The sequence below is a fragment of the Globicephala melas genome, chromosome 6 (assembly GCF_963455315.2).
Source record: "Globicephala melas chromosome 6, mGloMel1.2, whole genome shotgun sequence".
Taxonomy (NCBI): domain Eukaryota; kingdom Metazoa; phylum Chordata; class Mammalia; order Artiodactyla; family Delphinidae; genus Globicephala; species Globicephala melas.
In genome coordinates, this window is record NC_083319.1 from 20,304,384 (window position 1) to 20,329,735 (window position 25,352).

General features: G+C 50.9%; 1 protein-coding gene across 12 annotated transcripts in view; it reads right to left on the reverse strand.

The window, feature by feature from the left end:
* The window catches only part of ZNF618 (zinc finger protein 618), a 184,354-nt gene that overhangs the window by 57,158 nt on the left and 101,844 nt on the right, over positions 1–25,352 (reverse strand). For all 12 annotated transcript variants that reach the window (XM_030858916.2, XM_030858923.2, XM_030858922.2 and 9 more), the window contains exon 3: positions 8,662–8,921. In XM_030858916.2, the coding sequence (XP_030714776.1) occupies positions 8,662–8,921 (260 nt within the window). The remainder of the gene's footprint in view (positions 1–8,661; positions 8,922–25,352) is intronic.

The window sequence follows — 25,352 nt, forward strand, 5'->3', positions numbered from 1 at the left end:
GGCCCACGGCCACCGTGTACCCCAGGTTGGTGCAGTGGGCGCTGGAGGGACCTCACCGACGGAGACTCTCTGCTCAGAAGGTCCCCCTCCCTGCTGCCTGACTCCCTGCCCCGCCCGCTTCTTCACTCCACCACGTTCCCAGCTACCCTCCTGTCCTTTGTCTCCATCTCTCCCAGCCTACTAAGTGCAGGCGCTGCAACTCATTTCACTTGCGCCTCTCCAACGTCTCTGCACAGACTGGCCTCTGACCCCACCGCACGGTGCGGAAGCAGCAACTTGCCCACTTCACGCAGCCAGCTAGTGGGAGCGGGCTCTGGCCTCGGGGGCTTCTCACGCATCGGCTCAGTTCATCTTCACAAATCCAGCCCAGGAAGGTGATTATTATCCCCATTTTTCAGATGAGGGGGAATACATCGGGCCAGAGGTCACCTGATCTGTCCTGCTCCAGGGCCCATGTGTGTGACCACCACACAGTCAGCCCCCGGGAGGATGCCAAGAAGAGAGGGCGCCTGCTAACGGCTACCAGTTACCGAGTACACCCAGGTCTCATTTCCATCCTCCATCTTCCCAGAAGCCCTCATGTGGTTGAGACAACTCAATGGCCACTTCAACCATGAACTTGAAAGTTTTAGGGGCCAGGTGGTCCAGGGCTGGGGCCACTCAGATAGTGGCTAGTGAGGAACTGGGCTCAAAGCTGGCCTTCAGGGATCCAGAGCCATCCTACTGCCACCGTGCCAGGTTACCTCCGGATGCCAAGGAACCCCCTTCAATCATGGGGCTCCCCCTAACACTGCAGGGCAGCAGAGCCCCCTACCAGGTCTGGTACCACCACAGGACCCCCAGAGCACCCTATCAAGAGCCTTGGGAGAGACTGCCTGGGATGGATGGCAGGACATGTCAGCACACAGACACAAGCCTTTTCCTCTCCCCCATCCCGTTGTCACTAGTGACACAACAAGAATCCACAGGCACTGATGAAGAGCATCTGTCTAGCATTTTCTGTAACCACCTGGCAGAGAGCCTGGCTTAAGCTCCCTTCCCAAGAGCACTGGACAGACCAAGTGAGGCCAGGTGAGAGCAAGTGGGTGGAGGTCCCGAAGCCACTGGAGGGAGAAGTGGCAAGACGGAGGTAGAAGAGGAATGTGGGCGGCATGCCTGAACTCTATCACTGGCACCCAGAGAGCTCCAGATCAGCTCCACCACCTTTCAGGATACACAAAATGCAACAAGGCAGAAATCCAGAGCAGGGGAAGGAGAGAAGAAAAACACAAGGTGGGGGGACGGACACATGGCTCCTCACAACAGGCAGTCCCATATTTAGCTCAAAGAGTCTTGGGAGCCGCTGTTCACAGATCACATGCTCAGGAGCACCCTGCCCCCTTGGTCCTAAGAAGCAGCAGAGCTGGACCAAGCACAGCCTGCTGGGGGACAGGGGGCCTGGAGAGGTTAAGTCGTGGACAAGTAGGTTTCCTGAGGCTCTCTGGGGCTGGGACTCAGACCAAATAAATGTCCTCGGGACCACGGTCTTCCAAGTAGAGTACAAATCCCCTGGGGATGTATGAGCACAGGGAATTTTAAGAGAATCCATTCCCAATGCATTTCTTCCTAAAACCAATGGGCCAGAGAACGTGGAGGGCAGGGAGGCCCCACTCAGCTGGTTCTCCTCACCGTCACCCTTCTCCACACGACAAACACAATGGTCCTTTCACCCACCCCAATCCCACCGTGGTGCTGTCCAAGGGGGATGAACATCTCAAGGCTCCAGGCAAAGAGATGCTGTGTTGGACTTAGAAAGTGGGTGGATCTAATGACTGGGAATAATTTCTTTTGTAAATTGGGTGATTTCTAATTCTTTGTTTTCAACAAAATTGAAGAAGAATCTAATGGAGTTGTCAGCGAAGAGACCACTGAAAATAATATCTGACGATAGACCCCTGTGTGATTTCTGGCGTACAAACTGGAAGGTGTTCAAAGAATTGAGTGACACTGATAAAACAAGACTGCCTCCACCCCTGGCTCCTTATTTATGTGATCAAGCCTTCTAAGCACTTACACTTAAGAAAATGGAGGGCTTCCCTGGTGGCACAGTGGTTTAAGAATCCGCCTACCAATGCAGGGGACACGGGTTCGAGCCCTGGTCCGGGAAGATCCCACACGCCGCGGAGCAACTAAGCCCGTGTGCCACAACTACTGAGCCTGCACTCTAGAGCCCGCGAGCCACCACTACTGAGCCTGCGTGCCACAACTACTGAAGCCCATGCGCCTAGAGCCCGTGCTCTGCAACAAGAGAAGCCACTGCAGTGGGAAGCCCGCGCACTACAACGAAGAGTAGTCCCTGCCCGCGTGCAGCAATGAAGACCCAACGCAGCCAAAAATAAATAAATTAAATAAATATATTGGAAAAAAGAAAAGAAAATGGAAAAAAAGGAATTAAATGAATGCTGAATCTTGTCTCACTCCACAATAAGAAATATTAATTCACAGAAACTTGAGCCAATTGAAGAAGAAATAAAGGCTCATCTATTTCATTAAGAGGTGCATTTTCAGTAATTTTTTACTTTTACGTTTGCTATTTATCTAAATTTGTTTTTGACAAAGTATATGCTAAGAGCAACTCCATCAGGAAAAACAAACGTTTTAAAATGTACAGCTTTCTGATCCCAACCTATTTTTTAGAAATTTCTATTTCAACTTACGTACATCTTGTTGTGGGAGATGAGTGTGAAACGGTGATCAATAAAAGACTCTCAAGCATAAAAAATACATTACATTAGGATAAAATCCTGTGAGGGAAGTGGGCTGGAAATATGAGTTCAAGGAGAAAAAGGAAAGATGCATAACTTCTGACTGTTCAAGATGAGCCTGTTCATACGGTTTTTAAAAGGATGATGGTGGATATCAAAAGTGGTGGGGTTTGGATTCCCTTGGATACACTTAAAAGAGTGGTTCAGAGTTTTATTTCCAAAATGCCACATTTAAAAAAAAACAATACAACACGTCAGAAATTATATCCTTTGTAATTACTCCAACTTTGGATGAAAACGTTAGACGTCAACTCAAAAATGTGAAAGAGAATATAGTTTCTCAAAATTCTTTTAGGAGATATTGAAGAAAAGAAGTTTGAAGCCATTGGCCTTTCAGCTTCCTATCATTCCAGAGGTAACCCCGGATGTGTCAACGTCCAAGGCTTTGGCTAATACCACTGGTATCTGTTTTGCATTTTCTGTCCCCCTCAAAACCACTTTTATACCTATGACTTCAGTCTGACCTCAACAATCCTACTGGAAAGACAGACAGACTTTATTACACCCACTGATCAGTGAAGACAGTATGGCTCAGAGAGGTTAAGGGAGCCTTAACATCCTGAGCCCCACAGCAGGGCAGACCCCAGGTCTTTTGGTTACAGTCCAGGGGCCCTTTCCCACGGAGACCCTCCAATCAGGAACCCCATCCCACCCTGGACCACCAGATGGAGAGTCAGCAGCTGGGATAAGACGCACCTGAGAGGGAGGCCAGAACCCTCCTTTCTGAGTGGCTGCGGCAAACAGCTGAGCGTAGGCTCTGGCAGGCTCAGGCCCAAAGCCCTGCCAACGCCGACTGAAACAGGAAACTATCAGCTGGCACTACAAAGCGGGACCTGGCACCTTCGCTGCCTGGGTTTATAAGAGACCGAAACCCATGTGTCTGTGTCTGAATGGCTGTCTGCTCTTCTGTTGCTCCTTCCAGAGCTGTGGCCAAGGCCCCGCCTCCTCTTTCCCTGCCCCTCCTCCCTGGGCAGCCCTGTGTGTGTGAAAACACCACCACCCCTGGTGCCCAAAGCTCGCTGCCTAGAAACATCCTTGCAGGATCCAGGCTCCCAGCTGACTGACTCTCCCTCCTGTACCTGGTCGTGACCCTCCTCTGCTCACCCATCTCCAGGACAGGAACTCACTCCCTCACAGGCCTGTATTCAGTTACCAAACACTTCCCATAATCACGGAGTCCTCCCTTTCATGAGCTGAAATCACCTCCTGGTGACTTTCCTGTATTGGTTGGGGCTACTTGGAATGTGTCTGCCCGGTCCCGTCCCACCAAAATGCTCTAAGTCATGAATACTTAGACTCCATCATCTCTTCTGCACCATTCTTCCAGGAAATGCTCCATGGGCTGGATGCTTTTTGGTGTAAACCCAGCTCGCCTTGTCTTCATCATCTAGGACAAGGTTGACAAGCAGGTGTCTACTTCAGATTTTTCAATTCTAACTGACTGGCAGTGACTTCCTAGTATACTGTGTTGAGAAGGATTCTGAGGTACACTGTTGGGACAGTGTGCAGTGATCAGTTAGGGATGCCTTTCACTTCTGGTTTTATCCAACAAAGTTGTCACAGTCAGTATTGTCTCTGCTCTTCTTGCTAAAAAAGGAGAGAGATAACCCTTTTCTCAGTCTCTCTAGACTGAGAGATACCCTTTTCAGCACAAAGAATTTCTGGGCAGCAGAAAAGTAGCAGCAACTACGGCAAGCTTGGCAGCCAGCCTCCTGGGCACTGATGCCCCTCCCGGCTCTACAAGTCTGAGAAGCGGCCAAATGCCATCCATGTGTCCAGACCCAAAGCTCCTCCATGGGAAGTGCCTCAGATAATGTTTGTGTCACTAGGAACACTGTTTGTCTGATGGCTGTTAAAGGGCCAGTGAGGACTTCAGGGTGGGAACAGGCGGATGGAGCTCAGAGAAAAGGCAAGCGGGAGGTTCCCTCAGGGCACAGCACTGGGTGACCGAACAGGAACACTATTGTATTGAGAAACAGAGCCCGGCCACAGCCCTGCGCACCCCTGCCAAGTGCCCTGGGAACATGTTCACTGCACGGCGCCCAGCCACCAGGGCACAGAAGCACACTGTGGCATAAGCTCATTTAAAGGGATGGCTCTAACCAGCATTCTGTCCCGGCCAGATCCCTGGGAATGCTTTCCTTCCTTGTTTTACTTCCAGGAGCAGGTGGGAGGTGGGTGCTGTGAGGTGGAGTGGCAAATCTCTTCCATTTCCTAGGCCTTTGTTTGTCCCTCTATAAAATAAGGGGGTCTGAGTGCCGCATCTATAGCATGCGGAGCTCCTCTGCCCACTTCCATATCCATGACAGACATCAATAATCAATCATGACACCCTTTAGAATCTTCAACACAGAACTCCTAATAGCCAGCAGCAATTGCTCGGATGTGGCCCATAAGATAATATCTACTTGCCTTTTTGAGATGAGATGAGTTCAGAATGTTCAATTCTAACACTGATTTTTTTTTAAAAAGTTGCCTTTCTTTCCTGCTACTAAAAGGCCAAGCCAGATTCCTCTGAGCCTGACCCTTGGCAGAAGAGACTACACCCTCAAGGAGGTCTGCCTTGATGGATGTGAGACGCCATCATGACCAGCAGGGGGTGCCCTGGCCCTGCTTTGGTACCGGCTCCAAAATGGTGGCTCCGCTTCTAACTGTGGTTCTTACACCTTTTCCACAGAAGTCTTCCAAAATCAGGTTACTCAGAAATTGCATAACATCCTCAACGTCCCTGGATTCTAGGGGGGCAGTACTAGAAGAAGCTCAGGGGAGAAAACCGAGAACCAACTAGAAGCCATGTCTTCTGACACCTCAGCCAATGCCAACTTTCTTTTCTATCCTGCTTCTTCTCTACATCACACTGGCTTATTCTTCAGACCTGGGAAAAAAGCAGAAACTATTACTACTCTTTCCTCTCGAAGAGGTACTTTATACTATCAATACTAGTATTACTGCTAATAACAGCGAATTATTTGCTAAGTATAATGTTGAGTACTTTATACACATTATCCTATTGAATCCTCACCTAACCCCATGAATTTGCAATTGTGAGAACTGAGGCACAGAGAGGTCAAGCAGTTTGCCCAAGGTGCAACAGCCATTAAGTCAGGGAGCCTGGATCCACTCCCAGCCTGAGGAGCCGAGCTCATTCTCCTTGCACAACACTGTCCCCTTCGGTTCCCACACCTATGAAGTGGCCAGGACAGGGAGCATGTCTCCTTTAACAGAAGAGGACATTAAGGCACAGCAAGGCCAAGGAACCTATTGCTGAGTAGCAGCTGAGCTGGAAACCAGAGTCTGTGGCTGGCATGAGGCCCTGGGGCCTCTCACTGTGCAGGGAGTTGGCCCAGGGAGGACTCCCAGCATTTCCATGCATGGCCACTCCAGGCTTTCCCCACTGAATCCTGACTGCTGGCCCCGCCTCAAGGTTCAGATTCAACTACCCTTCACTGGGCATCTCCCAGTGAAGGGCATAAATAACTCCTGGGTCCAGTGAGTCTTAAAGTGAGCAGGGCAGGGCCTCTCCTCAGTTAACTAACACATCTATGAGTGGCTAACACAGTCCTAGGCCTTGGGGAGTGAACACTGGTGGAGGGAGGTCAGACGCAGGCCCCAGAAAAGACTCTTCTTTCATTCGACACTGGGCTAAGTCACTCATGCTCTTCAGCAAATATTTCTGGTTCATCCCCCCTTCTGTCACATGGGAAATGGCATTTCCCCACCTCCCTGGGGTTGGGCGGGGCCACCTGACTAACCTGGCCAATGACTGTGAAGGGAATTAACACATCTCACTTGTGGATCGCAGCTGGCACATGAGTCCCTCCAGAGCTCTTTCCCTCTGTCACTTGGCTGGCAGCATTCCAGACAATGGCTGCTTTAAGCCTGGGTCCAGAACAGAGCAGCGCCCCCAACTGGCCCACAGTGGACATGTAGTGGGACTAAGAAATAAATGAACCTTTGTGGTTCTGAGCTACCAAGATCTCATTACTTTTTAGGGTCTTTTGTTACTGTGGCATAACCTAGCCCCATTCTGACAGCTGTAGCAGCAATGACAACACTGCTTCCTAGAAACTAGTACCTTGCTAGGAATTGTGTGGTGGGAGTAGGGAGCACAGTCACAGATCAGACAGGTCCTAGAGCTCTAATCTCCAGGAGCTGCCCATCTTGTAGCAGAGCCAGGTGCCGACAGGGCCCCTCTAATCTCAAGTGGATAATGGGAAGTGCCCCCTGAGGGGCAGGGCAGAAACAGACCACTTCTGACCAGAAGAGATCAAGGAAGGCTTCTGGGAGGAGGGGGCACCGGAGCTAGTCTTGTAAACTGGGTTGGATTTCGGCAAAGACATTCCAGGGAGAGAGAACAGCAGGAGCAAAGGGTAGGAAATGCTGCAGAAGAGCAGACTGTGCTGGAATGAAAGGACCGGGAAGAAAGAAATAAGAAAGGGGGCTATGGGGCTCAGGTTATGGAGGACCTTGATGCTATGGCCTTGACCTTAGATACAGTGGGGAGTGACATGGTCAGTGTTTCATTTTTGTCAAGGTCCCTGGCAGCCAAAGTAGATGGCAGGTGAGGGCAGAAAGACACAGAGGCACAGCTGTTAGCAGGACGCCACAGTGACCCAGGTGGAGTGATGGTGGCCACAACCAGCCCAGGAACAGCTGGGAAAGGGAACTTGAGGCTGATCCCCAGCGGCTGGGAAGAAAAGGCAAGAGGTCTCGAGTCTAAACTTGGGGAAGCAGACACAGGGCAGCCTCCCCTGCCTGGCACACATGGGATGGGAGCCTGGAAGTCAGGAGGAGGTGGGCAGAGCTGCCCCAGGAGGGACAGGCAGAGGGGAGCGAGACGGTCTCCTGAGTACAGGAATGCGGAGGAGGGCACAGATGGAAACAGAGACCTGGGAGCAGACTAGGCAAGGTCTCCGTGCCAGGCTGAGGCTCGTGGACTGTATTTTACAGACTGGGGCTGCAAACTGGTGGTCCACGGAATGACTCTCACCCACAGGTATGTTTTGCTTGGCAGATTTTAAAAGTCAAATTAGTCACCAACGTTTAAAGCCAAAAGAATTTACATTCAAATTCTCATTTCTGGCATGTGTTCTGTCCAGAGATCTGGCCACCCTGAGCCCGTGTCCCCACCTAGTTACCATACATGAGGCGTGGGCTCTCCAGCTGGACCCAGGCCCTACCACCTACCACCTGCCTGTCTGGCTCATCTCCACGATGCTAAATAAACGTATCTTTCAGGCTTTGTGGGCCTTTGTGTTTGCAAACTGGCAGGAGTGCAGGCAGCCCCTAAGGGGTATCCCCTGGCTCACACTGTAATGTAGCAGGGAGAGATGGTTTCTAAGAAGCTCGTTTCTACTGAGCTCCTCTGAGCCTGGCCCAGACCAGAAGAGGCAGGAGAAGGTGCCAGACTGCCACCCATCTGATCCTGACTGGACAACTGGTCTGAGCAGGACCCACACTGAAAGCTGCCCCCAGAGGCCCCCGGGGAAGCCCAGGAGGAAGAAATGCAGACGGGCATTTAGGACACCGAGTGATACAGGCTGTGCTGGACCCATCTGGAGTGTGGGAGCCCCATGGTGTGAGAGATTCGCCGGGCCTGCAGAAAGTTCCAGGCATCTGACTTGAGCAAAGTCTTAAAAGGACAGGTAGGGTTTTGCCACGTCAGGTGGGAAGACAAGAGCTCAGAGCAGAGCTGAGCAGGCAAAGGCGAGTGTCAGGAGCTGAGGCCCTTCCCTGAGGGCAGCCACAGAAGGCTCTCGCAGCCGGGGAGGGACAGGGATCCCAGGCCTCCCGCCCTAGCACTCCGGCTCCACGTTCCCACCCTGGCCCCAGCCCGACCCTGCGGACGGGCGCTCACCCAGGGTCTGCTGGTTGCGGACACCGCCAATCACCACGCAGATCTCGGCAGGCACGTCGCCGGTCCCATCCTTGCTCACCCCCTTCTTCTCCTCCTTGGCCTCGCCCTGCCAGATCACCTCCTGGATGTAATCATCGGGCAGCTCCGTCTTGACCTTCACCTCCGTCATCGTTCCCTGCTCGGCGCTCAGCGAGGCCTCGGCCGGCACAGGCTCTGGCCCCTCCACCTTGGTGCTCTTCTGGTTGCGCTTCAAGCGCTCCCTGGGAAAGAAGACAGTCTGCTCAGTGTGGACCCCAGACTCGCCCCAGACCTACCTGGGCGCGCCCCAGCCAAGGGGGGGTTGCAAAATTTTTAGCTCTAGACCCACCTCTCATGTGACCCTCACCTTAAAGCACAGGTTCCCACCGCTGCCCCTGAGGGTCCTCCAGGGAACCCTAGGGCTCCAAGGAACACAGTTTGAAGATCACTGGACTAGGATGGCTCACACTGCACCCATTTTGCAGATGGAAAAGCTGGGGTCTAAACGTGACCAGTAACTCTTGTAACTGGAGTTACAAGAGACCTGCAAGAAAAGCTCTGGCTGGTTGACATTAGTTCTTCTCAAGCTTCAGTGTGACCGTAAATCAGCTGAGAATCTTGGTAAAATGCAGAGTTGGTGCAGCAGGTCTGTGGCTTGGCCTGAGATTCTGCATTTCTAACAAGCACCCAGTGGAGGCAGGTGCTGCTAGTCCTTAATGGCAGTTGAGCAGCAGGGGTTTCAGTGGCTTGATGTACGCAGAGCACGTGGTGCCCTTCCCTTTGCTCCTTGGCGGAAGGGCTGCAGAGCTCACCCTGCTTTACACTAGGGAACATACAGGCCAAAAGGCTCACTGAGGGGGAGGCCGCGGAGCCAACACTTGGCCCCCCCACAATGCGGCCTCTAGGTGGCTCTTCAAATAGGAGAAACATCCTCAAGTTAATAGGCTCAATATCGAGGGTGGGCCCTGAGGCCTAGAGCAGGGCTGTGACCTGCCCAGGGCCACACACAAGATTGGTGGCAGGCCGAGGCACGACGCCAGGTCCCGGCCATCCACTCTTGAACTGTTCTCCTTTCAGTGAGACTCTCCCTCATCCTTCCGGCAGTGGTGGGGAAGCTGAGGCATGCACAAGCTGGGGAATCAGGTCACGTTCCAGGCCTGGGGATGCTGCCCTGGCCATGTCCAGCCCTCTCCAGTGCTCCAGAGAAGCAGCTGGACCGTGAACTTCAAGGCCCAGGCTCAGGCAAGGCTGGCTAGCATACCAACTGGAGCTTAGCGGAGGTGCCCGGGCTGGGAGGCAGGACCCGGGATCTCATCCTGGATCAGCAGTGGGCTTGCTCTGTGACTCTGGACAAGACCCTTCCCCTCTCTGGGCTTCCAGCTCCATCTACCACAAGAACATGGGTTTTATCATGTCCACTGTCCCGCCCAGCTCTCAACTTTCTCCCAGGTTGGGGAACTGAGCAGAGAGAGAGAAGGAAGGCTCCAGCTGATGACGAGGGGGCAGAGAAAGGCCACTGGGGTGGTCCTATGACTGCACTGTGTCTCCCCACCCCTGCTTCACGTGGTGAAGTCCTAACACCCAACGTGACTGTATCTGGAGATAGGGCCTTCAGGACGTAATTAAGATTAAATACAATCAGAACAGTAGGGCCCTTATCTGATAGGACAGTGGCCTTAGAAGAAGGAGAGAGATCTCTTTCCCCGCTATTTCTCTACCATGTGAGGACACAGAGAGGAGGCTGTCTGCAAACCACGAAGAGGGAGCAGAGGCTGCCTGATGGCCTGGCGGGAAGGAGATGCGAGGAACTGAGATGGAAAGAGCACTGGGTTGTGAATTTGGATCATCCCAGAGCCGAATCTCAGAACTGCCACTCTCTCCAGTTGTGGGTTCCTGCAAAAGTGACTTCCACCCCGAGCCTCAGTCTTCACACCCATACGATGGGGATAAACGCAGCACCTACCCCACAGCACTGTGCTGCAGACACAAGGCAATGTGTGCAAGGGACCTAGGACGCTGGCCCCAGTGGAGACGTTCTGGGGCACCTATCGTCTACATGGCAGGCAGGGGAAAGAAGTGTTCAGAGAATGAGAGAACGCAGGGGAAGAGTCTTACACGCGTAGATTTTAGTGCAGGGGCTGTGGAAGCAAATCAGTGGGGTTTAAAGGCAGCACTGTCATGCCAGCTGGGAACCCTGAGTGGGCCCTGACCCTCTCTGAGCCTGTTTCCGCACCCGTGAGGCAGGGAGCCCCACACTAACTCAAAGGGCCTCGTGAGGACCAACTGCAAAAATGTACAACCAGGACACTGTCTAGAGTGACTCCTAGAGTGGAGATGCTATGCTGAGGGAAACTGGTGATAGAGTTGCTGAAATCCCTCCCTATTCCCTAGCTGAGACCACGTGGGTGCTACAACTGGCCAGTCCTGCCCACCCTGAGGCTCGCTGAGCACAGAGATAGAACTCAGGGACCCTGTCCGACCCTCCATGCCAGCCTGGCAAGAACACAGCCCACGGGTCCTAAGGGCTGCTGGACAGGCAGGCAGCTGAGGACTCTCCCTGGCTTGGGCCTGGCTGCTCCCGACCCCGACTGCACATGGGGCTAAGCCCCAAGTTCAGGGCAGATGGGCTTCCCAGGGCCCGCAGAGAGGCCCACCAGAGCGGAGGTGTCCCACCTGTCAGTGTTCCCCACAGCTGACGTCACAGGATGGGAAGGACATAGAACAGCTCCCTGCCCAGAACGTCCTCCCCCCAGGGCCTGTGAGCGCTTGACCATCCTGTCTTAACAGACCTAGTGTCCCTTCCTGCCCTCAAGGACCTCATTAGTGTCTGCCATCCTGGTGGGAGGGGGGAGCTGTTGGAGTCTGACAGGTTGGGTGTCCACAAACCCCGCAACCTCTGGCCAGAGATTCCCCTCTCTGAGTCTGTTTCCCTGTCTGCTAAAGGGGGACTGTGCTCCTTGCCAGCGCGGGGCGGGAGGGGAGCCAGAGAGCTGTACAGAGTGGATCTCCTTGGATGGCAGCTGTCATTATGATGACACTGGTCCATGATGACATACCTGCCTCTGGGAAGCCTTCCCTGCTTGCTCGAGATGGCGTTAGACCCCGTCTCTGAATGCCCCGTCTGCCTTGCACACGTGACTCTCACACCCTCTTGCCCACAAGCTCAATGGCACACAACCACCCACTCTCTTACAGGTGACACCCCTGAACCCTTGCTGCACTGAGAACACGGGGACTTCTCTTCCCCCGGCCTCACACTTTAGATTACAAGCCCAAGTGTTGCTTTTCTCGGATGCTTTACGTTTAATTAGGCCTCCTAATAACAATGGAATTGCAGAAGTACTTATATCACTGTGAATTAGTGCTGCAGCTCCTTCTAACTCCTTTAAGAAAATATTTTTTCATGTATCATTTTTTAAAATAGAGCTCATTATTTTAATTATATCCATTTAAATGTACAGTGGAACCCATGGATATTCTCAGCACGAATCATTAGGTATATTAGTGAAAAAGCACTTGGAATCTATCTACATGCTGACACTCCATAATCTATTCTATTTGTGTCACTGTAAAATAGATTTATATATAGATAACTACAAAATAGTTGCTTAAGATATGCTATGAATTTTATATTTAATCCGAGTCATGCTTCAACGTAAAATCCAATGTCAGGCACTAAAAGGATATTTCTCAGTAAGCGCAGGATGTCTGTGGTCACTGGTTACTGCTCATCCCAGAATGCCAGGAGAGAAGTCAGACCAAGTGGGTCCCTGCCCAAGGAATTCCCTAACAGCCCTGGCCTTTCACTAAGGCAATGGTTCTCAAAGTGTTTTCCTTAAAGGCCTAGGGGTTCCAGAGCAAAGGCCCAGAAGCACCCATGAGGTCTGGATAACAGGGTGGTGGTGACTAGACCTCCAAGAACCCCTACTTTCTCCATCTTTGATATCTACAGCTTTGCTTTTAATGGGTGGTAAATGGCGGCTCCCCTGAAAGACGGGCCTACGACCTAATCCCCAGAACCTGTGAATGCAAACTCATTTGAAAAAAGGCGCTTTGTAGGTGTAATTCACTTAAGGATCTTGAGAGGAGATCATTCTAGATTATCTGGGTGGGCCCTGTATGCAATGACAGGTGTCCTCATAAGAGACATGTGGGAGATTTACAGACAGAAGAGGGAACAATACAGAGAAGAGGAGGCAGCACGACCACAGATTGGAGACACGCGGCACTACAAGCCAAGGAATGCTGCAGCCACTCAAAACCGAAGAGGCAAAGCGCAGATCTCCCCGGAGCCTCCAGACAGCGTGTGACCCTGGCCCAAGACCTTGATTTCAGACTTCAGGCCTCCAGAACTGGGAGATCAAATTTCTTTTGTTTTAAGCTATCTAGTTTGTGGTAATTTGTTACACCAGCCACAGGAAACTAATACACTAGGCGTGACTAAATTGGAAGAAATACCTCCGAAGCAGTTAACTTTTGCAAACCACTGACCTCCACCACCCCCAAAGTTTTCTTTTGCTTCGTTCTTACTCATCCCCCGGACTGGATCTGATATGGCCAGTCCAATGTGCCCGCAGAGCCTGCCTGGGGGAAGTTTCAGAAGCAAATCTCTTCCTCTGGGTCTTACCAGATGGTTCGGTGCTTATACTCACCCCGTCACATCTGACACTCACAAGCACCCTGTGGCCAGATGGGGAACCAGAACAGAGGACAGGGCCCATGTCTGTTCCGTCCCCATCCACATCCAGCCCTAGCCTGGGCCCTGCGGCACAGTATGAACTCAGTCAACACGGAGAATGAACGGCATGCCCAAGGGCGCAAGACTTCCAGCCATGAGCTTGTCTGAACAACTCTTGTGACTCCTATCCTGGGGCCGTTCCCACTGAGCCCTGCAGCCCAAGACAACGCAACCAAACAACTTCTCAGTGGACTGGGGGCTCAAAGACAAATTCCACTTCTGGCCATGTTGATGGAAGAGTCCCAGTGATGCCCGGTGCCTGGGAGTCAGACAACGTCCTCTCTGAGTACAGTTTCTACATCATCCCACCGAAAATGCTAATGCTTCAAGTTCTACCAAGTCACAGTAGTAATGAGACGTCCTCAGCACACTGTAGTTCGGTCCCACCCCTGCTTGATTCTGTTTTCCCATCTGACGACAAGTGAGCTAGAGTCTGAGATGTCGAAGGCTCTGGTGGAGGCCAGACCTCTACCCCGAAAGTGTGCATGTCTCCTTCCACAGGATGGGGAGCAGGGCATGTCTGTGCTCCAAGACAGCCTGAGGGCCACTCCACCTCCCCCAAAGGCCACTGCTTCTTTACGTTAGTACTTTAGTCACCTGAAACAATGTTAAGGGGGGGGAAATCTCTAATCACAGTGTGTAAGCAATGACTTGGTTAAGTCCCTCTAGAATAAAACCTCATTAAAAGACTCCAAGCAGGGTTTCCTTGGTGGCGCAGTGGTTGAGAGTCCGCCTGCCGATGCAGGGGACACGGGTTCATGCCCCGGTCCAGGAAGATCCCACATGCTGCGAAGCGGCTGGGCCCGTGAGCCATGGCTGCTGAGCCTGCGCGTCCGGAGCCTGTTGCTCTGCAACAGGAGAGGCCACAGCAGTGAGAGGCCCGCATACCGCAAAAAAAAAAAAAAAAAGACTCCTAGCATTACGAATGAGGGTTAACTGCCCTCAAGGTGAGCTTAAATACACTCTTCATGAATGCATGGATACATGGGGCGTTAAATGAATGAACACACATCCAGCCATGATTTCAGGGGCTGTGTTTACCCTGCTGCAGAGGCTGACCACTGACCTAGGCCTCCAGCTCTATCCAGCTGCCCACCTACCGATGATCTGAGTACAAATGATTATCATTCGTAGATGTTGGCAGGCTCCTCCTTGGCAATGCTTTCTAGGTCCAATGAGGTTTTTGCCTCCCCCATTCCACCAGAGCCGTTCTTTCCAACGCCTCCTGGGACCTCCATTCTCCTAGATCCAACAGTCTCTTCTGGGTCCTCATTGAGTTCGTCCTCTATCAGCAGCCTCTAATGAGCTCCTCTCTCTCCTCCTCCAACCCTTTCCTCACTAAGCTCTGGGCCTGCCCGGTGGGCCTCCCACCTTCCAGCCACTCTTCACCAACCCAACCCTTATATGTCAACCTGCCCCAAGGATCAGTTCTAGAGCCTCTTTTTTTTTTTTTTTTTTTTTGCGGTACGCGGGCCTCTCACTGTCATGGCCTCTCCTGTTGCGGAGCACAGGCTCCGGACGCGCAGGCTCAGCGGCCATGGCTCACGGGCCCAGCCACTCCGCGGCATGTGGGATCCTCCCGGACCGGGGCACGAACCCGTGTCCCCTGCATCGGCAGGCGGACTCTCAACCACTGCGCCACCAGGGAAGCCCGAGCCTCTTCTATTTTTATCCATACTCACTTCCTACATGATCTCCCCTAGATTCATGCTTTTAAATATTAACTATGTGATGATAAATCCCAAATCATACCTCCAACCTGGACCTCCCCCCCACCCCCGAGCTCCAGACCCGCATGACAACTACCCACTGGACACTTCCACCTGGATGTCTAACACGCACCCGTATTTACAGGTCCAAACTGAACTGCGGCTACGCCCCTTCCCCCAAGTCAAGAAAACAATTCTTCTGACTCCAATCCCAGTGCTCTTCCCGCTAAATCCCGCAGCTTAAGACACGGTCATGAGATAGTGGCAGTCTTCTCCACTTCGGTTAGTATTAATTCCGCCCTCCAGCTCCTCAGACCCAGACTCTGGGAATCATCCTTGTCTCTTCCCTCACTCTCTCCGAAGCAACATATCAGCAAATCCTATCAACCCCAGCTTCAAAATATGCCCAGAACCTGACCACTCCTTACCACCCCACGGCCACCACTCTCGTCCAAGCCGCCTTCCCCTCTCTCCTGTCTTGCTGTAGCATTCTCACGGCCCGTCTCCCTGGTCCTATCCTGGCCCAACGCCCCAAAACTGACGTTCGACACAGCAGCCAGAGCCTTCCTATTCAGCTAGCTCGTGTCACTCCTCAGCCCAGCACTCATTCAGGGCTCCATGTCTCACTCAGCGCAGCAGCAGAGTCCTCGCCCCGGCCCCGCAGGGCCGTCTGTGACACGCCCCACACGCCCGCAGACCGCATCTGCTCACACCGCCCCTCTCGTGCTTTCCTCGCTGGCCCCACCAGCCTGCTCGCTGTCCCCTGAGCACGAAGGCAAGCTCCCGCCTCAGGCCTGAAATGCTCTGCCCTCCTCCCCAGATGTCCCCACAGCGAGTTCTCCACTCCCCCAGGTCTCTACTCAAACATCCCAGTGCCGGCAGAGAGATCCGTGGCCGCCTGATCCCAAACGTCAGCCGTCTCCGCTGCACCCCAGCTTCAACGCTCCACACCCCTTCCCGGCTTCACGCCTTCTGCTCAGCATCCACCCTCCATTCATGTAACATGCTTGTTACTCCTCGTCCGCTTCGCTGTCTCCCCAAGTAGAATGACAGCTACAAGAGGACGGGGACTTTGTCTCCTCGGTTCACTGTCACACGCCAGCACCTACGGCGGCGCCTGGCATGGGGGAGGTGATCAATAAGCACCTGTCCACTGAAGGAGTCAAGAATGAGCCCTGCAAAGGTCAATGCCATTGTGGCCCTCGAGGTGTCTCCCTCTACCCACCCCCCAAAAGAACTGTCGGTGGTTGAACTGCTTCAGCTGGTCCCCAGGACTGAAGGCAGCAATGTCCCACCCATCTGGCCCTCGGTACAACATGGGCTGAGGACGTTTCACAGGAGCCAACGTTCTGAATAAGTGAAGTGTATTCCTGAAGTGTCACGGTCTTCTCTCCATCCTTCCCAATGGAAATTTTCTTAAATATAACACACTCTTCCTACTTTCTAATTTGCCAAAATGCAGCAGCCTTGGTAATGCTCTAACACCAACTCTTCTTTTCCTCCAGCTTTACTGAGATACTAGTGACATATAACATGTAAGTTCAAGGCGGACAAGGTGATGATCTGATATTACATGATGACCTCAACTCCTGAAGATGCAGGGTCACCATTATATCTTCCATTAGCAGATTCGGGCCCTCAGGCAGGCATGGGGTGTTGACACCCTGTCTCAGGGTGACAACCGCCTGGGAGCCCGCAGCCTCCACCAGTGGCTCTGGGAATGCCCCCTCTGCTTCTAACAGGTCCCAGATCCGAATCTGCCTGCCAGTTCCATGTGGTTTTGGGAGACCTTCAGAGGTAAAGGCTCTACCCCACTGCTTTGTGTATCCCTGTGCCTAGCCCCTGGCTGATGTCAGCTAACGTCTGCTGAACGATACAAACCGAAAACGGCAGGTGCAAAAATGCCAGCATACAGGGCGGAAGAGATGCCGGTGGCAATGATGCCAATAACAGGGTGAGTGAGGACAGGGCAGCTGTGAATACCAAGTGGCTAGGACGGGCCAGTCACAGTGCGGCTTCAGGCCCTATGCATGCACTGTCTCCCTGCTCTCCACAATGCCTTACACAGCAGGTAGTTTTGCTCTACAGATAAGAACACTGAGGATTGGAGAAACAGTGACTCATGGTCACACAGCTTTCTAGTGACAGAAGCAGGATTCAACCAGGTCTGCCTGACTCCAACCCCTGGGCTTTTTTAATCATTTGGATGATTTCTGTTTTTTCTCAAGAGAAGAGAAAATAATGAAAACACTTGTTGAATGAATGAACAAATAAATGACTAAATGACAGGAAGCTCCAAGAGATGGGGAACATGTGTATTCCCTTGTCTCCTACAGTATCCTTAGTATCTTGACCGAACAGGCACATGCTAGATGCTAAAAACAGGAACACGGAAATGCAAGAAAAAAAAGCAATGGAGGGCTCCATCTCTGCCACAGAGAAAGGTGTTTGGGCTCCGTGTTCAGTGCTGACATTCAGCTCTCCTTGATGTACCCTAGAAAGGCTGCTGTGCTCACACCTGTCCTTTGGATGTAAAGGGTCCTGTTTTTGGCCACAAGGACAGAAATCATCATGGGGACAAAGGTCGCAGCTTTACCACTAGCCTGGAAGGGCCAAAAGAGAGAAACTACAGCAAAACCCCAGTTTCCACAAACCCCAGTAACAAGGCAGCTGTATTTACGATTCCACCCGTGATTCAAATCTTTACGTCATCACCCATGCCTTAATAACCCTCAGAAAGATCTACTTCTGGCAGGTGGCACTGATATATTTTAATAAACAGTCAAGTAGAAAAGATGAGATTAATAGATTAAAACGAATAACCTATTAAACAACTCTTAACAGTCTAGAAATTCAAAATAACCTGCAATGTATAAATATATCATTAGTTTGAGTTAATTCTTAGGCACTTAATTTTCTTCAATGTATGGTGTCAGTCAGCCACGACGCTGGGTAATACCGCAGCTCAGAAAGACAGCATGAAGACTTAAATATTAAGAGTTAATTCCCTGGTTAATTTAAACCTAAAATAGAGAAAAGCAGGAGTCTTGAGCAATGCTGTCAAGTCACAAACTCTGACATGTAGCAGGCAGGGCCCTCTGGGGAAAGCTGGGAGCTTCTCAAGGCTGCCATGGCACATGGAAGGTTGGCCCAGGTCAGCAGAATTACTGTTAACAGCCTCTTAAACAGATGCACTGCCTTCGTTTTCCAATGGATCTGGCCTTGGTACAATACGTATCAGCCAGCAATGCGCACGGCTCTCTGAAGACCCACCTTGCCGCGGCTCTCCCTACACAACTTTGGGACCCTGCAGACTCAGGAATTCTCACCCACTTAGTATGCCCTTGACAGGCAGGTGGGGAAGGGGAGGCCACAGAGGAGCCCACGCCCACAGTCCTGCATCTTCCGGGGCACCCGTGGTGGCCCACGCAGACCCCAGAGAGCAGGTAACTCAACCATGAAGAGTGAGGCCACACCTAGGTTCTCTTGCTGGCCATATAAACAGAGGATAAATACACCCTTTCTGCCGTCAGTGTTATTTCCTGCTGAGGCTGTGACTTGGCCTCGATCGCTGATGCCCAACTCCTCTGGCCACCCTCCTTGGAATGAAACGTAAAGAAGCTTCCCAATGGGACTGCTCCCCTTCCACCCTGCCCACATTGACAACTGATACCAGGAGCCGCTCAGCTGCTTAGAAAGCTCTGTCGTCCCTCCAATGTGCTCGTCCCATCCTGGCACTACCTCTGGCCTCCACCCCTCCGCTCTTCACCCACCAGCCCTTGAGATGGGCTGATGACAGACTTGAGGTCTGGAATGCACAGCCAGCTCTGTCCACACGCCCTCATGTGAGCACCTGGGCCTGGACCCTCACTGCCCAGAGGCGTGCTGTCCCCGGACTCATAAACGAGACTCCTCACTACACAGTCCAGCCCTTCAAGGGGTTTGAGGATGATAAACTAGGTGCGTGGACCGTTGCCAAGCTTCCTAACCTGCCCACGCCTCTCCTTCCTGACGTGTAAGCACTAACCTCAAAGGGTTGTTTAGAAGATTACAGCACAGGGCTTCCCTGGTGGCGCAGTGGTTAAGAATCCGCCTGCCAATGCAGGGGACATGGGTTCAAGCCCTGGTCCAGGAAGATCCCACATGCCGCGGAGCAACTAAGCCCGTGCGCCACAACTACTGAGCCTGTGCTCTAGAGTCCGTGAGCCACAACTACTGAAGCCCGCACACCTAGAGCCCGTGCTCCGCAACAAGAGAAACCACCGCTATGAGAGGCCCGTGCACCACAACGAAGAGTAGCCCCTGCTCGCCGCAACTAGAGAAAGCCCGGGCACAGCAACGAAGACCCAATGCAGCCAAAAAAAAAAAAAAAAAAAAAAGATTAAAGCACAGAGATGTTCATAAGGCACCCAGCACAGCACCACACACATAGTGGGACTCATTAACTTCTTTTTTTTTTTTTTACATCTTTATTGGAGTATAATTGCTTTACAATGGTGTGTTAGTTTCTGCTTTATAACAAAGTGAATCAGTTATACATATACACATGTTCCCATATCTCTTCCCTCTTGTGTCTCCCTCCCTCCCACCCCTCTAGGTGGCCACAATGCACCGAGTTGATCTCCCTGTGCTATGTGGCTGCTTCCCACTAGCTATCTACCTTACATTTGGCAGTGTATATATGTCCATGCCACTCTCTCACTTCGTCCCAGCTTACCCTCCCCCCTCCCCATATCCTCAAGTCCATTCTCTAGTAGGTCTGTGTCTTTATTCCTGTCTTACCCCTAGGTTCTTCATGACATTTTTTTCTCCCCTCAGATTCCATGTATGTGTTAGCTTACGGTATTTGCCTTTCTCTTTCTGAGTTATTTCACTCTGTATGACAGACTCTAGGTCCATCCACCTCACTACAAATAACTCAATTTTGTTTCTTTTTAGGGACTCATTAACTGTTAGTTCTCTTCTCCTGTCCTTACCAAGCACTCGCCAGGCAAAATGTGAAAAGTTTGGTCCAACTATGAAAAAGATGAGCTCTTAGGCCATGGGTGGAGAACTCATAAATGAAGGCAGGAGAGGAATGTTTAGCCCCTGTGAAAACCAAAGGAGTGGAGGGCACGGCCCCCTACACGCAGCAGCGATGAAGAGGAGGGAGAGGTGGGGACACACGTCGGCAGGTTCACAAGGTGGGCATGACCAAGATGGTAGGTGTGACGTACCCACACTCTTAACCATCGCGGTTTGCATCGAACCTGGAGGAAGTGGAAGCCAAGGGTGAGGATTTTTCTCTCCTGTTGGCAGAGCCAGACAGACAGTGAGGCTGTGGATGCCTCCCGAGATACTTTCTCAGATCGAGGGCCCTTGTCATTAAGAGGCTCAAGAAGCAACCAGGTCAGATCATCCTGGTTCCATTCTCAAGAATGTGCTTCTTCAGGACAAGACAAGACTTCCAGATGCTCTGACCTGGTAACTGCAGCTTCACAAGGAGAACTTGCTTAATTTGCTCAAGGAGCACAGGTGGGAAACTCGAGCTGGGTGGGTGGACTGAGGCCAGGTTCCCTAGAGATCCCAATCACTTCCCTTTGCTGGATCACCCCAAGCTCAAGAACGCAGTACCATTTGGAAAAAGGACTTACCGATTTTGACGCATATGACTTGTAGTTTGCATTTCTGTGGCTGTCTCCAGAGGACAAATCCAAGGATGTCTGAATTTTCCAGAATCGGCCCTATTTGTGCAGAGGCTAGGCTTAACAATAACTGATTAAGCAGAAAGTGAACTCTGCCCATCCAGAAAAGCAGGGGGTCCCCTTGGAGCAAGGATATGAACCCTCAGAATCAGCCTGCAATGTATGATTTTCGTAAGCCAAACTTTGGTCCAAGCTTGGTAGGGTGAGAACACACATTTCTGGAAATCAAATGAGCTCCAATTACAGGAACATAAACCTAGAGTCAAGATGAAGACGCAGCCTGACTAAAATATACCCAGAGCTGGTTCTCAAATAATTCATTCTGCTAAGACCATACTGGTCATTGACTAGCATCAGGCCTTCTGATACTATTGAATTTTGTGCAAATAAGGTTAATTTGTTTAGGGCTACTTTAATTTTCCTGCTGAAAACCAAAACGCTAAACAAGAAGAAGATATTATTTTAGAAATAATTATGCAGCCGTACACATGTGGTTATGAGATTAAACTATCCACCAGTGGAAAATCTTGGCTTAAAGGACAAGACTCAGCAAGGCCCAAAGCCATTTGATTATTTGGGGGACGGTGAACGAGTCTATTTCTCAGTTGTCTCTGAGGAGGGATGCCAATCACTGCCTCAGATGGCCCCTGGGAGGAGCAAGTGAGATGTGAAAACTGCAGGACACAGGATGTGGATCACGGTAGCCCCTCCACAAACACGATCTCCACTCTCACCCACCCTCATCCTCACCTCCAGCCTCTCTCCCATGTCCAGGCTCTATGAGAAATCAACTGCCCTGAGATGGCCCACACTCTGTCTGGGGAGAGTGTTTCTCTCTAAATAAAGCCACTTCTTACCTATCACTTTGTCTCTTACTGAACTCTTTCTGCGATGAGACATCAAGAACCTGAGCTCCACTAAGTCCTGAGACCAACTAGACCAACTCCCAATCTTCGTCAACACCGGTGGGGACATCTTCTGTGCCGTTTCTCTGTCACAACTTTTTGGGCACTAATACCTGTTTGGGAGACTACCTTGGAAGGGATAGCATCTAAAATCGTAAGCGCAAATCTTGACCAAATTGCGCGGTGGATTTTGACTTAAGAGTGGAATTTTGGACAGCTTGGCAGTTAGAGACTTCACCTCAGGCTTGTCTGAAAGGGGTCAGGCTGCATCCATCGCGACCAATACCCCTCTGGGCCATATAGGCTGGGACTGGAAAGATGTGGACAACAGGAATTAAATGGGAAAAGACTTAGTAGGTTATGTAATCGGGTGTGGCCACAATATGAATTAGGACATTTAAAATGGAGTGAAGTACCCTATGTTCAAATTTTCATGGCCTTGTATCTAGCAATGGAACCCAAAAGGAATTTAAGGTGTGCGGAGCTCGGAGGGATAACTCTAGGAAGGACACGGAGGACATTTTAACTGACCCACCCTACTGGATTCCTCCTCCCCTGAGGTACCCGGCCTTTTGGCTATGCGTTTCATAGCCCAGTCTGCCCCAGACAACAGGCGCAAAATCCAGAAGGCAGCTGCTGGTCCTCAGACTCCAGTAAATGATTTGTTCCAATTGGTTTATCTGGTTTTCAGTAATAGGGATATGGCCAAAGGTCTGAATGCACCCAGAGAAATACGCAAAAGGCCCAAATGATTGCAGTGGCTTTGTCCGCTCACAGACTACCAAAGGGGAAGCCGGCTTTTCTTGGCCAATCTGGCCCTGGCAGACCACAAGGCCCTTGGATACCCCATACAAGGCCAATGTACCCTGTGTGGACAAAAGGGTCACTAGAGGGAAGATTTTGATCGATGTGCCCTTTACAGCCAGGGCACTGGAAGAGGGAATGCTCCAGATGCCGGACAGCAACGGGGCCCCTCGGCCATTGATGGTTTTGCAATCAGAAGACTAAAGGGGCCCAAGGCAGAAAGTGGCTCTGCCTAGAGATACCATCTACAGAACTAATGTCGAGCCTCGGGTGGTCGCTGATGTGGCGGGTCACTTGGTAGAATTTCTTATAAACACTGATGCAGCCTTCTCAGTCTTAACCCAAAGGACTGGAAACCTTTGCAATCATAAGGAATACGTAATGCGGTTGTCGGGGAAGAGACAGGGGCACACTTTCCTGGAACCCCTTTTGTGCGAGATCAATGGCCAGCTGTTTTTACATTCCTTCCTGTTTGTGCCTGACTGTCCCATCCCTTCAATGGGAAGAGATCTGTAACGAAGTTAGGGACAAGGGAACTACCCTCATCACCAAATGGTTCTAATAAAAAGCAAAGAGGAACAGATAAAATCTGAAGCTAAAATAGAAGCCTTAGTAGACCCTGGAATGTGGAATACTGAGGTTCCAGGCTTGGCCAAAGATATCCAGCTGGTGATTATTAAGTAAAAAGGGTTACACAGTGTCTAAGGTACAAATTTCTTAAACCTAGGGAAGACCCTCAAAAATGTTTGTGAGTAGATTACCAAAACAGGAGGCCACTGGTCTGACTAAACTCACCAGAGCTGATATTCAGAGCCTGACAGGAATTCTGGAAGAGGCCTTCTCCCCTAAGCTAAATGAGGAAAAGTAAAACTTTCCAATACATGTGAATGGGTATGTCAGTCCTCCAATATCACTGAGGTAACCACCCAATTCTTTGAAAAAGAAAACAAAACTGTCCTTGTTTTACAAATGCAGTCTTTACAGGACCAGAGGAGTGACTCCAAAAATAATCCAAAACCCACCAATCCTTTTACCACTCCCCAAACCTTCCCTATTTATCTTAAGAGGCTTGTCAGTATTAAACAAAGGGGAAACAAAGTCATCCTAGGAGGAACTTGCCTGTACCTTTGAGATGCAAATGTCCTATCTGGTCTTCTCAGGAACACTTATCTCTGCCATCTTTTTTTTTTTTTTGCAGTGTTTTTTTTTTTTTTTTGCGGTAGGTATGCGGGCCTCTCACTGTTGTGGCCTCTCCCTTTGCCGAGCACAGGCTCCGGGCGCGCAGGCCCAGCGGCCATGGCTCATGGGCCCAGCCGCTCCGCGGCATGTGGGATCTTCCCGGACCGGGGCACGAACCCATGTCCCCTGCATCGGCAGGCGGACTCTCAACCACTGCGCCACCAGGGAAGCCCACTGCCATCTTTTTAAATGCAAATTTTTAAAAAAGGGAAAGGTAATTTAGAACTTGACTTGTCACAAGGATAAATAGAAATCTTAAGTGTCTTCTCTGCAAACACTAGTAAAAAGGATTTAGCCATCTAGATAGGTGACCTTGATTTGTTCCATCTGCTAGAAGCCTAATTTGAATCCAACCCCTTGTAACTGATGGCTTTTCTGTTGTACCTGCCTCAGGGCTGAATTTCTGGAATGGGAACTCTGAGGCCTCTGTGTTTGTGTGTTCGTACGTATCTATATGTGTGTTGTAGGTGTATGGTATTGCCAAACATTAATTCGTGAAAGAGCTCTACTTAATTGGCGTTTTAAAAATTAAGCACTCGGGGTTTCCCTGGTGGCGCAGTGGTTGAGAGTCCGCCTGCCGATGCAGGGGACACGGGTTCGTGCCCCGGTCCAGGAAGATCCCACATGCCGCGGAGCAGCTGGGCCCGTGAGCCATGGCCGCTGAGCCTGCGCGTCCGAAACCTGTGCTCCGCAACGGGAGAGGCCACAACAGTGAGAGGCCCGCGAACCACAAAAATAAATAAATAAATAAATAAAATAAAAATTAAGCGCTTATATAAATACTCAGAAATAGAAAATAATCTGGCCAGAATGAATTTCAGGTTCATGGCATCTGGAAAATATTCAGGACTAAACTGATATCTGGTATTGAGGGTGGCTTAAGCTTGTTGGTTTGATTGATAGAGACATGTTAAGAGTCATCAGTGTTAAGCATAATACTTCTGTTTGTTTACCTTAGTAAACAAAGGTGTGAAGAATGAAAAACACTGAAAAGAGTTATGCGTGATCGTTAGTTGGGTAATTGGATTTTGTTAGGAATGGCCTAAAACTAGGCTGAATTTGGTTTCTCCCTCCAAAGTTTTCTTGAAATGCTGCTTACAATAACAGATAGTATGAGTTTCTTTGCCTGTAAGTGATCTGTATTTGTTTCTGAGATCTCCTTCCCTCCTGTTTTACTTCTGATTCCCATAAGAATATGGCAGTAAAATCTCTGAGGGGGTAATGAAACAGGAGGGAAGGGGGCAGGGCACAACCTCTGAAAAAATGACATAGCCTGAGGACATGACATAAACTGATTAGAACCAAATGGGTCCAAGATGGAGGACAAATCGGACAAGTTGACTTCCACTAGACCTTGAGCCTCAGTATATGCTCGCTGTAACACATCAGCAAGCTGAATGACATACCCACAGGCGCCATGACAGGTCCAAGGCCAACCATAAGGATCAAAAAGTGGGCGGTGGCCCAATTCCTGGAAATCCCCGCCCCTTCCTGAAATAGCTGGAATACTCCTCCCACTCATTAGCCTATGAAATGACCCACCCCTATAAAAACTGACAACCCCATACCCTGGTGCCTTTCTCACCTTCTGAGA